Raw genomic sequence first — 13,418 nt, 5'->3', positions numbered from 1 at the left:
TGTCGACAGCTGCGAGTTATTTTCACCTGCTTCGCAAGTTTTATTGATCTGAATTGACGGATGTAAAACCAAATTGAGTATGTAGGTCCAAATGTCCTGGGCGCAAATGTACGTGGATACAAAGATAATGGAACTAGGCAGAAAGATTATGTTCTCGCGTATCTAACGATTTTGCAGAAATCATTGTACAAGGTCAAACAGCGCACGGGACGATGACTATTTGGGCGCCAATCTGCGGTCTTCAAACTAACGTGGCGTGTTGATGCTTAGTTTTCATCTGAATCAAGAGTTTAGGACCTAAAGGCCCTCATTTTGAATTGATATCACCGCGTCCATGTAAAATTATATCCCCAATAGTACAACGCATGGTTGATATTAGAAGGCATGCTTTTTATTTATTTTATTGGTTCAATCAATGCAATGGTTCAAAATGCATGTATTCTCGACAACATATGAGATTATAGAATATTACATAGATTGCGACTATTTTTGAAACTTGAATTTTGTCATACGACAGGGAAAATTATATCCATCCAGCTGAATCTCTTTTTATGTTCCGAACAATTGTATCCAATCTTAACTGTTGCAGAAGTCGTCGGAGCAGCATGAGACATCACATGAAGTAATAGTAACGTTAGGCATTGATGATGGGAGAGAATCACAGTTCATGTAGTCACATGCGATACTTGGAATGCAGGATCCGTAGGTAGTTGTTACTAAAACCATATAACTGATGTCAACCAAGTAGTTAATTTAATTTGAGGATGGACATTATAATAATATAGAAGATGATATATCAGACCTATTATATTTTATCATATATACATTTTTAGGAGACCGGACAGATTAATGTACTTTTGAGGTTTTAAAATAATGCAATGCTCACTGAAATTATCTACCCACCCTAGTATTTGCATAAGACTGAACATATGGAAACTTTGCGATAGCTGCTAGAAAGGGAGAGTAGGCAACTGGAAAGAAAACTTTTATTACTAGCTTTTTTTTTCAGAATATTTGACCGACTTATATCCAAAACTCGTCTCATCTTTCCAATCGCAAAAACTGTTCATTTTGAATAAATATTGCTAATAAATGTATCGAGGGCTATCTGATATTCAATACTTCTGTAGATACTTTCCAAAACGTCAATTTTTATAATTAGATCTAATTTTCTATTTAATCGGATTTAGTTACCTTGCATAGATGGCACAAGATCGTGAGTAGCAACTGCGACAATTTTTAAACATTGCGAACCAGAATCACAAGTAGTTTTTGTTTTCTTTCCTCCTGGAAGTTCAATGCCTGGTGCCTCCACCTGGAGAAGGTCGAAACATTTTGTTCCTGTATAGAGAATAAGTTCTTGAGGTAAACGTACTGAATGAAAAATAAAAAATACGATGTAATAGAAGTTTACAAACCTGTTTCGGTTTCGTCATTATCGCCTCCAGCATTGAGAGTTGTTTCGGAATCTAAAACGAGACCAAGAATTACAAAGAAAGTTTCGAATCACTGAATCTGCGAATCACTACTGAATCAACTCGAATTTACCATTCACAATATCATACATATATATTTGACATTCATTATAAATTAGTGAATTAAACTAGGTTGTAACGAACCTCGACCTGTGTAACAATCGAGGCATTTGAGTTTTAGATTTTTAATGGATATCAATTGAAAACTTTCATTTTATTATTCAAATGTTTTGACAATTCGCACCTTAATTTCTATTGACACTTATATAGTATAGAGACTTGCCTGGTGATTCCGATTCTCCGTTGCAAAGATTTGAGCCACAACACGAAGTTTTGCAAGATTCCAATGTCATACCCGCCATCGCACTACCCAAAGCAGAGCAGTCCATAGATTCACATGCAATTGTTGGTACACATGTCCCGTAGACCACATCGGCTAGACAAAAATTGAAAATGATTTTGAGAAATATATTTCAGCAGAGACAAGACTGGGGGAACGGATAAATACGGGAACGGGTCACCTTGTCCAGGTTGAAGGTTAAACTGCATCATTCTAATAATCAACAACCAGCGCTTGAAATATACATACCTTTCATTCCTCCGGGACTCGCTGTAACAGCTTCTATACGAAGACAACTGGAATTAGGAACAGCACATTTAGAGGCTTTTTTGTTGTTGAGAACTTGTATGCTACCAGCTTTCGAAGATAGAATTTCATAGCATTCCGTGACACCATCTTAATACAACGTAGAAACAGCACATTAAAAAATATAACGTAAAGTAAACAAAAAAACATGGGATTTCAATCCAAAGATAAAAATGGAAATATACGAGAACATTACCGATACTACCACTAGACGGTGGTATGGTGGGAGGAGTCAGTGGTGGAGAAGGAGGTTTGTTGCATCGGTCAGTTTCACAACACGAAACATCACATGAAGTAAATGTCATCTGCGTAGCTTCATATAATTGGTCGCATGATTCACGATGACATGCAGATTTGGGAGCGCACTTCGCAGAATATCCGCTTGCTGTAGAAATTAATGAAATACTCATGGCAAAACAAAATTGCGAATGTTTTGGTAGATATATACCCACATTGAAATACTATACTAGAGCAAAATTTTACTCACTCAGCCACCTGGCTATGTCATGAATAGTAAGTTCGAAAGTTGAAACTATTCTATTATACCGGCCTAATTTGAGAGTATCTTAATCATTAATTCGATCGAAAGATTGCTGATATCAGTCTTTTCCATAAAATAAAATCTTACCCGGAATTATAGACCCATCCAACTGAGTTGCTGTTCCCGAGAAAGTATATAGGGCACAGACAGTATTACCAGGACATGAGTAACCACCCGATCTTCCCGACACGCTCCTATCTCCCGCATATACATCAGAACTCTGTTCACATTGCAGACCTGTGAACAATTTAAAAAAAGGTAATTTCAGTATACTGATATGAAATAAGTATTTTAAGAATAGGCTTCATTTCGTGCTTTATACAGGACGTTTAGCAGTATCTTAGCAGTATTCAAAATGTCAAATAATCTATAGATTAACGTTCAAGGACATAACATTAATATATAATATGAGGCCAGTGCGTAAATGATATTTGAATATAATTGATGTAGAATATGTTCACTTCAATATTCAAGTTCCACTCTTTGTAAAGATTTTATTAGATCAGATCTCTGTAAAGAAAATTTAAATTTATTCTACACACGTCCTGCATCGACCGCCCGAATATGAAATTGTATTTATTACTGGCACAAAATTTTAAATATATACATATATGTGTTTCAAAATACGCAACGTAAAAAAAGAACATGGAATTTCAACTGTTTGTATATATCTCTCTTTGTCACAATAAATATTTACCTGCGGGTATAGGACTGGGTCTTCCGTCTGGATGCAGGGGCGGTACTGCAATATAATAACGAATTCATTAAATATAACTAAAATGAGGGCATAGTTTAGGTATTTTCGGTTAGAGACGAATATTGGTTTATTCTCCTAACAAAGCAATGATAATAACTATTGTAAAAACAGGGCTAGCCGTGCATTTTTTCCATATAGCTGGTATTATTTTATAGCTTTCCCAAAAGTATGGAAAAGGATAGTTTGCGTACCAATTCCTGAACAGTTATGGAGGTTCAACGTATCCACGCAAGCGGTGGTGTAAAAAAAAATAGACATTTCCATGCTCGGTGGTTTGAGCCAATTCTCGAGTCCGGAGTTTTATCCCAACAAATATATACTGAGAGTACTATCAGAAGCAGTGAAACAGACATTTATTTCTTGCTGTCTTGATTTCACAATTTGATTCTGGATGAGACAAGAACTAATGTCTAAACAAAGCTATAGTTATAGTACAAATTCAGTCTGTATTCTGACAAAAGTCAGGTAAAACGCTTCTTAGGTACAGAAAAACATACCCGGTGAACTTCCACTGTTGCAATAATCGGTATCACAGCATGAAACTGCGCATGATGTTATATCGATAAAGCCTGCTTCTTGAATATGATTACATGCCTCACGGTTGCATTCTGAGCGAAGAGCGCAAGTTGCTGCATAGCCGGTCACTGTCGAAAATATATAAGATGATTATTTTTTTCTCTAGAAAATGGAACATCGTGTATTTCGTATAAATCGCTTCGTACTGCTGTACGTTCTAAAAGTATTGTATTCTGAATAAATTTAGTCTCAAGTGTTTCGGTAAGCATTAAAACATAAAGATGGTTTTTATATTGTTATGTGAATGAGATAGAAATTGCAAGTACCTGGTTTTCCCTTGGAAGGTCCGTCTTTGTGACTTCCTTCGAATTTATACAGAGCACATATAGAGTCGGCAGTACAAGGCTTATCCGACGAAGACGCTCCTTTTGATCCATCTTCATACGTCATTTCTGATGTCACGTCGCATTTGATGACTAATATAAAATGTTATCAAGTCGAGTAGTTTTTCAATTAATTTGGTTCGAAGAAATAACGTATTTGTTTTGCATCAAATTCAACCGGGCTATCACAGTAAAGACTATATATTGATGAATATTGCATCGTTTTGTTTGAACTATTTTAAACGAATAGGGAAGTTTTTCGGTTAATATGAAACTTAGTGATTGCAGCGCAAATAGAATCCAAACCATTAGAAGCAAATAAGGTCTAGCCAAAAATATTTAGATAAAAAAAATATATAGGTATATTCACAGTCGGATGTATCGATGGGTGATACTGGAGAAACACCTGAAAAAGAAAACAATCTTACATTTACACTATTTTAACGATAATTTATTTTATAATTTGCTCAAATTTATTCAATTGCTTGCTTTGTTGGTCGACTTATGTACAAATTATGCATGATAAATGCGTATTTGCTGGACTGAGTGTTTTGGCACTTCAAGAATGGAATCTAAGTTCTGATATTACTAAGTTCGAATATTGCTTGGGTGCGATGTGCGTGGACATTGCAATGATCTTTTTACGTACATATGTGTATTTATCCTTCAATTATTGCTAAATCTGATTATAGTACGATATGAAGCTTCGAACTTTATCAGTTTCCTTTCGTTATATGACTGCTAAAACGTTCCATTTTCCGCTTTTCAGTCTAAACTGTTTCTTTTAATGAAGTCAAATATTGCAACGCTTTTTGCAAATATGTTGTTTTTCAATTCGAATCTCAAAATTGTCATGATTTTTGTTGAAAATTTGGATGTCAACTTGAAAAAACACGAGTGGGTAAAAATATAAGCAGGGTATGAACTGTACCTTCTCCTGGGGGAACGGCTGGTCCATCCGGAGACACGTTGCACATGTTAGTAGAACAACAAGACAGTTTACATGATGTCACAGTTACTTCTGGTGGTGTTGGTTGTAAACTGCAATTACTGTCACTGCACAAGTTGGCAGGAATACAATTTGCGTTTTCATTCCAAACTGAAAATCACAAACTAGAGTCAGAACTCATTGTTACTTTGTGAAAAGAATTCGAAAACTGAACTGTGTTTTCGGTTTAGGAGTCAGAGTTTGACATGCTATCGCTGGAGTCGTAACCCCAATCGAAATTTTCGACCAAGTCGGTAGTCAAAATATCAATGATGATAACCGAAGTCGAAATTTAGTAAACATATTCAGAAGCATTAAGTTACTGAGCGTTCTTCATCCAGTAAAAGGGGCAAAAGTTTTTCTCAGTTCGGAACTGAAGACAGAGTCGAAATATTTTACAATCTGGAGTCACAGTCAAAATTTTTCAATCCCAGATTGGGGGATTATGATTTTTCCCGACTTCACAGCTCTGATTGGAAATTTTGGCCGGAGTATTGATTATCGATATCTGAATTATTAATTTTGACACTAGTGCGAGGAAAATTTAAAAAACACTTTTTTCAAACCATGAAATAGATTCATACTTTTCATTCCATAGGTTTCGCCTTCCATTTCCATTCGTCCACAGACTTGTCCAACAGAACATGTACTGGAGGTGTGACGGTCTGTCATGGCTCTTCCCATATTCTTCATTCGCTCTCTTCGGTGACATTTCAGATCCCCTGTTTGACAATATGTATTCAAGTGTTTATCTCTAATATAAAATGCCGTGCACATATAATATAGCCTTGTAATTTTTATTTTAAATGTCTCATGTCTGTTGAGATGCAAGTAATCAACAAAATAATCCACTGAACTTATTTACTTCAAACAAACCATGGCATCAACATGTTCGAAATATATTGATTATATTCAAAAATATTCATATTTGTCTTATTACATATGCAGCACGAAGATATCCACTGGTTCTATCAGATCAGAACTAGCTTAAAAAAACTGTGCGAAATCAGAGTTATATAAAACAATTGCTCATACATTTTATGATTTAGAATTCGTTTTTCCAAAAGGGCTCTCTTCAAGAAATTATAGATATTTACGGTGATACAATATATTGAAGAAATGTAACATTTTTATTTCGAAATAGTTAGGATGTGAACGTTTCCCTCAAAAATAAAGACGGGCAAAATCGAATTTTTTCAAACTGTTCACTAATCACATATTCACACAGTGCTCAGTTCGCGGTAATCAGTAATTGTTTTAACTATTTTTACTTCATTCAATACATAGATAATTGTGGTCAACATAGGACACCGGAGATTCATAGTGGCCAGTCGATATAAAAGTAGATAGCGAAGCTTATTCAATGAATGGGACAAAAATTTCCATTTTATTGCAGAAAAGAAGACTGGGGGTCAAATATTTTTGATCAATGTCTGCATCAATGAGAAATTTGCTGCTGCATCTTTTCTTCAAGTTCTATATAATTATTGGTTGGTATTGTGTAGTTTTGAGCTTTATACATGCAGCACTTCTATCAGGACTGAAGCGATTTCTGGTGATCGGTTTTATGAAATTCACGCGCGAAAATTCTCTCGCATGTATATGAATTATCGAAAAGCGTTTAAAGTGATGCGACAAATTTGCTTGTCCAATCTGAGAGAATTGTACTTTCCGATCGGCTTTCAATCGCATTGAAGTCACTGCCATTCGGCTACAATTTTATTTCAGATTTCTGGGTGGTTAATCGAAGTCTACAAAATGTTGTTTTCCAAACGGTAGTTTTCGTCGTTTTCTCCGTCAAACAATTTGCGTCGTCTTTGCTTCAAACCAAACACCCCTTAAAGAAAGATGTTGCGAAAAATGGATAGATCAATTGTTTTCTTATGTCCTAAAAAACCAAAGCTTCTCAACCGGTGTTCCGCGGCCCACTAGTCGACCGCCAAGCATCTCATGGTGGGCCGCGAACTCGCTGCTAAATTATTTGTATTGTTCTATAGTTTGTGTTGAAATTGGAATTATCCCGAAATTTTAATAGGATACCAATGCGTTTCTAATGAGGATCCCTTTGATTCCCTTAATTTAGGCGCACGAGCGTGGTTATGGGATGCGTCTGCTCTCGTGTGCAGTCATCCATGTCATTTATACGATGGTGGTATTTCAGAGTAATGATACTTTTCCGTAAAAGTACGAAAATACAAATCAAAAATTAATTGAAATTGGGCAGTTTACCACACATATTATGTCCGCAGATCACAGCTGTATTTCAGAATAGTAATGCTTTTATTTTCTCGTAAGTACGAAAATACAAATCAAAAATTACCTATAATCGGACAGCTTACTACACATTTTATGTTCGCAAATTGCCATGGTATTTTGGAGTGATAATGCTTTTATTGTTTCGTAAGTTGGCGCAACCATGAGTTACGTTGAACAAAATTAGATTAATATAAAGTAAGACATTTTAAATGCTGGTATCGGTCATGAATTTGAATATTTTACGCAACAGAAAAAAGTATAAATTATTTTTGGGTACTGTAACAATAACGGCTTTACATAATTTTCTTTTTTCGACGTAATGGATATGAGATATGATTGCGTAAATGGGAAACCTTGCAAAGGAATAGCGGCAATTCCCATCCCGCAACCGTGCAAAATTGTCGCAGTCATATGCGGCGCACGCTCGCACAGAAGATAACAAACAATCATAGTGCCGATTCAATTTCATCGTCATTACAATACGTGAAAAAGCGCAGAAAACCGTTTCAAAATTTCTCTCGAAAACCAAACACCTAACTGACGGCGAAAAGTGGCTATTATCCAAAAACATATTTGAATACGAACTTACTTCAATATTCGAATATATTTGGACAACCCTGCCTCGACTTATTTCAGACTCTGAAAAAAAGAACGGTAATAAATGTGGGCCGCGACGTAAAATTCGCCGTGAAAGTGGACCGTGATATAAAAAAAGGTTGAGAAGGACTGTCTTAACAATGTATCAGTATAGTTGCCAAAAGCTGCAATACGATACAGAGGCCATTCAAAATGGGGTGGCGCCGTTTTTGACAGAAAAGCCCATACTCAACTCAACATACCGTAAAATCGTACGTGATAAATATTTCACCCGTTTTCTATTCATCTGAGCAAACTTATTTCTAAAACACGCCTGTTGTTGACGATATTCAATTAATTGATTTTATTTCACCCTTTGGATTTTTTCTTATAATTCAAGACTTTCGGAGTTGTTGTTGAGCTGATAGGATCGTGTAAAATGAGCGCAGAATAAGTATCTATCTAATGAGATAATTGTCATGATTGCTTTCATCCTTCACCCCATCTGTATTTAGTATATGTTTGGTGAATGGTTAGTCGGTTTTAATTAATTAATATTTTATTTATAAAACAATCCTTCCTACCTTCCCCTACTGGAGAAGTTGACGAACTGTCGTCCACGAGTGTCTCGTTTACTGTAATAAAACAAACATATATATTTATGTAAAACAAAGTCACGAAAATAATCAAGTAATTTTAATGAAAAATTGGAGTAATGTGACATAAATATAAATGGAATTGTATAAATATATATATCCGTTTAACTAAAAATATTAAATATAACTAAAAAGTACGAATAGTATCAAAATATAGAAATAACATCCAAAAGTAAATTAATATTTTATAATACTTTAATAACAAATATTTATTCTACAATTTTCAGCAATAAATCTCAAATACAATCTCAATCACATTATAAAATTACTAGCTTTTCGCTTACACTGTAGCGAATCCATACATAACTTTCTGTTTTATAACTTTTGTTTTATGCTTTTATTTGAAAAGTTCAAGTTGGTTCCATAAATCATTTGTACCCTGAATCTCTTTATATGCCGCCTTGAACCCATTAGAATACGATGTTGACGTGAAGAAGCGAATATTCATTTGTCCGCTATATGCTGTATATTCAATCGGGTTCGACTTATCCAGCCGACCATCATGCTTTCCTAGCATTTCATCACCGTCCCTAATCTGAAATATGGGAAATTACAAATTGTAGAATATTTATTATTCTGTGGTTTATAAGAAACCTTGAAGGATTAAATAGGGCTCTCTATCGTTTGATGCTAGTTCACGATCTATTTTTCTTTGTCACGATTTACCAACTAAACGAAGTATTTTTTGATCAAAAACTATAACAAGTATAATAATGATAGGTATGACTCTCAACTAATATAATATTTTTAATGCTTAACCGATGTTAAAACTGTTCAAAAAACTCAAAAATCCATTTTGCGAATTGGCATTATCAATTGCTTCAGGTTTTCACTAACTTTAAACTGGTTTTGGTTGAACTTTTATAGACTAAAATGAACGTAGAAAAATAAAAAATAATTTTGAATTTTTATACCTCTACGTAGTCGAGAACTCTTTGTATTCCAAATCCAGTAAATGTTAGAACTATAGCTCTGCCAGGCTTTGACTTAATTTTCCAATTGCAATCCAATCCACTCATTGAAACACGTCTAGGAAATCCTGGTGACCGAATGACTTTTGATTTAACATCAGCGTTTGTTGTGAATCCACAGTCTCCATCTAATACCAATACAATCAATATACAATAAAATATTTCATATAAGGTTTTGATACTAGTTATAAACTGGTAATTCCGTGCCAGATCACTTTGTGATTTCTGTAACAAGGATACGCCTATCAATTAATTGAAATATTTTTCATCCAACGTATGCAAAAAATTATATTGTAGTAAGGATATTTTAGATATTGTTTTGTTTTATATTGTATACTGAAATTTAAAATATAAAAATACAGGCAGCAGCAATCGCTATTAGCACAATTTTCAAAAGGACATTTTTTGTTTTCAACATCTTTATTCTCGATTAAGACTACTTTTTCGCCACTGATTACTTTTTGATTTTTATAATTTGTAATCAGTTCTTATTTGCAAATCAACTCGAGTCTTTGGCAATGTGAGAAACGAAACTCACCACTTGGTACAACTGCTTCGTAGGCGAATGTAATCTCTGTGTCCCCAGGAACTGTGATGTCGTGCTTTATTCCCAACACATCAGTTTTGTACACGACTTCAACAGGCGACTCCATTGAGCGAGAGTTAGTAATTGGTAACGCTAGAACCTGTGATGGTTTCCATCTGAATGGCCTCAGTGTGGCATCATAAATCTGAAATAAATATCATATTTTTATAATATGATAAATTCAAATATTGAACTAGTTAATGATTTTTTATATTGAATAATCAGTAACCGTTTTGTTTTCATTATTCGCTAAATAAATCAAATGGTTTGTCAAAATAAACGAATTTATAACGTAACTTGCGACTGACTGAGTTGGTTACAGAGCAGCAATTTTTCTCAAACATCCACGGCCCATTTCCTCACACAAAACCTTCTAATAACTCGAGTCACCACGTCCAGGGAAATGGCTAGTTGTGCTTGAATTTTACTAAGCGTTAGGTATAAGTGTATAAATTATACTTTATGTGTGAGAACCGCTGGTGCGATTAAATAAAGAAATGTTATTGGGTTCCTACGCTCATCTAAACTTACCTTGAAATCTGAACAGCAAGGGTCTGAATCGTATTCGCTGAATGTGAGTTTAACATGTAATCCTTTCGGAACTTTGATGCGGTATTTGCAAGACGATGGAGTATCAAGCTTCAGTGAGTTGAAGGTTCTTTCAAGCCCGTAGTTAGTCCTCAACGACTGCTTCCCACATTGAGCTGTTTGGGGAATAGAGAACGAAATAAAATACAGATGAAACCGATAAACTGGTTGATATTTCACATAAAAGGTGCGTATAATCTAAAGTAATTGCGCAATGATGGATTTAATACACCAAAAACTTTCTTGCTGCAACAAAGGCTGAAAAATACTAGCTTTTTCTTAATGCGATTATCAAGTCCTGTTCTATGTTCTACGTGCATACCTGAGAAAACTTTGTACTTACATGAGCATTCTGTATCTTGACAAAAAATCAAGACAAATACGAAAAGTATCAATTTTATCATCGTCATTTACTGCTTCCTTCCACACGACTGTTGAAGTATGGATTCCGACTGCAATGTTTCGCTTTTGTGATGCTCGCCTGTTTTATAGCCGTCACGAAACGAGACCATATTTTCTCTCCTATGATGCCATTTTGACATCATGTTGAAATTCGCGCCTTGTTGCGAATGCCGCAAGTACGACCATAAATGTCCTGGGGCTCGTTTTGTTTTTATCTCTTTGGTGTATAGTTTGCATTGAATACTATGTCGCAACTTCGAATTTAAAACATATTTATCGTTGATCTCAGTATTACATTGTTGGCTAAAAGTACGGATCGTATTTATGGGCTCCTGACCTCATGTAAAACTTGTTAAAACATGTGGGATATGCCGAACTATGAAGATAACAACCATTGCAGTCAAAGATTTTACCTGACCAAGTAATGGTTTCAATATCTCAGGGACAATGTTCGTTGTAGTTAACACTTCGAGTGAAATGTATTTCAAATATATTCTACAGCAAAACAACCCGGCGTTGATCATGGGATACTCCACTCACTTGAAAATCACCAGTCACCAGTCAATTTAGTTACATGTCATAAGTTCTCAGGCTACGAAATTCATCAAACTTTGAACCTTAGTGCATGGGTCAGCAAACTTTATGTATTTGCGGGTCGAATATACACATTTCCGGTAGCGTGTGCGTCGCATTATTTTCGCCTACGAACAATCGCCACAATAAACTTCAAATTCAAATTATCGCCCACTTGCACCTCCTATTGCTGTGTTAAAAGCCTGCCACAATGAGACGTGTATGTGACCTTTTTGTAATATGCGCAGCACCGGGTCGATTTTCGTATTTGCAATGACACGTTCCGTAATGACGTTTAACATTAAATCCCTTAATAGTTGCGATGCTGACTTGGCATATCAAATAACTGGTTTTGGAATGCACAAGAAAGAATTTTTTTTTCTCCAAGCACTTTGGAATCATCGACCTTCGTCGCAATCTTCCATCCGTTTCCCAGACATTTTTAAATTCTAAAAATCAAAATTAACTTACGGTAACTTTAAATTACAACCAACGATGGGACATTCATCAAGTAAATAACATAGAACTGACGCTACTTATTACAAAACAATCGCCGTACAGCAGCACTTGTTACCACATAAATCGGCGTGGAGGCAATAATAAATTCAGGGTCAATTTTTGGCTCATGCATTTTTGTTTTATTGTCCCTACCTTAGTGTAATCAAATCGTTTTCATCTGCAAAATTGGATTTTTAGATTATGAACACATAGGTAAATGGTAAACATGTAGCCCACGAAAATATTTTGGAAAAACACCCAATTCATTTGTCGATTGTATCGAATAACACAAAGAAACAGGCATTTCCCATTTTTCAATTTTGCAGAAAAAAAAGGGTGGGCGGAAATATTTGATTTTATCACGTCAGAACACTTTATTTTAAAAAAATGTTCAAAATTACAAAATTTAGTAAAAATTAGTTGCAATTTCGAATCAATCTCTCCGTCAAAATATACAAGAAGATTGAGATATTGTACATCATTCTTATCCTCGTGCCGAAAAAATATATACAATGATCTTTCAGACAGATTTATTTTATGATGAACTCAGTATTCAGTGTGTTTAATTGCTGCAAGGTTGCGTAATTTGGTTGCGTTCATTCGTGCAATATTTAGTTTATCTGTCACACTACGTTCAACTTAATATACTCCCACGTTATTCGCGAAAATTAAGGTTCGTAACCTCCGAACAAGGTGTTTTTATCTGATTAGATATTTAAGTAGGCGTTTTTATTTTGCTAATCTTCACGATGAAATTCCCCATTCTTAATAATATATTGTTCTTTGTTCAAAACACGCCAATAATGTGCCCGATTGGTCACAGACTTCCGTCAACAGTTCACATGACCAAGTAAAATGGACTACTTTGATTGCAAATATATATTTTAATAATCTCATACGGAACATTGTAAAGCCATAGGTTATAATGAGTGGCTGACAATATTACAGGTTTATAATTGGTTCAGTAATTAAAAATATAAAAAGCCGATCTTTATTAAGATAAATG

At 35.0% G+C, this 13,418-nt stretch overlaps 1 protein-coding gene across 1 annotated transcript; it reads right to left on the bottom strand.

Annotated features, from left to right (window-relative positions):
- Nucleotides 1-385: 385 nt before the first annotated feature.
- On the bottom strand, nt 386-11,440 carry LOC120344849 (uncharacterized). The gene is made up of 19 exons (XM_039414164.2): nt 11,283-11,440; nt 10,883-11,055; nt 10,304-10,496; nt 9,709-9,893; nt 9,173-9,329; nt 8,723-8,773; nt 5,891-6,028; nt 5,250-5,417; nt 4,689-4,724; nt 4,262-4,411; nt 3,917-4,063; nt 3,360-3,404; nt 2,750-2,899; nt 2,318-2,506; nt 2,065-2,211; nt 1,759-1,911; nt 1,419-1,469; nt 1,195-1,341; nt 386-716 (listed from the first exon to the last, which is right to left on the bottom strand). Exons 1-19 carry the CDS (start codon nt 11,347-11,349, stop codon nt 577-579), a joined length of 2,487 nt encoding a protein of 828 aa, XP_039270098.2. The 5' UTR covers nt 11,350-11,440; the 3' UTR covers nt 386-576.
- Nucleotides 11,441-13,418: the final 1,978 nt, after the last annotated feature.

This window comes from Styela clava, chromosome 5, assembly GCF_964204865.1.
Source record: "Styela clava chromosome 5, kaStyClav1.hap1.2, whole genome shotgun sequence".
NCBI classification, from domain to species: domain Eukaryota; kingdom Metazoa; phylum Chordata; class Ascidiacea; order Stolidobranchia; family Styelidae; genus Styela; species Styela clava.
Note: the sequence above shows the minus strand (reverse complement) of the source record. Positions and strands in the feature narration are given on the sequence as shown.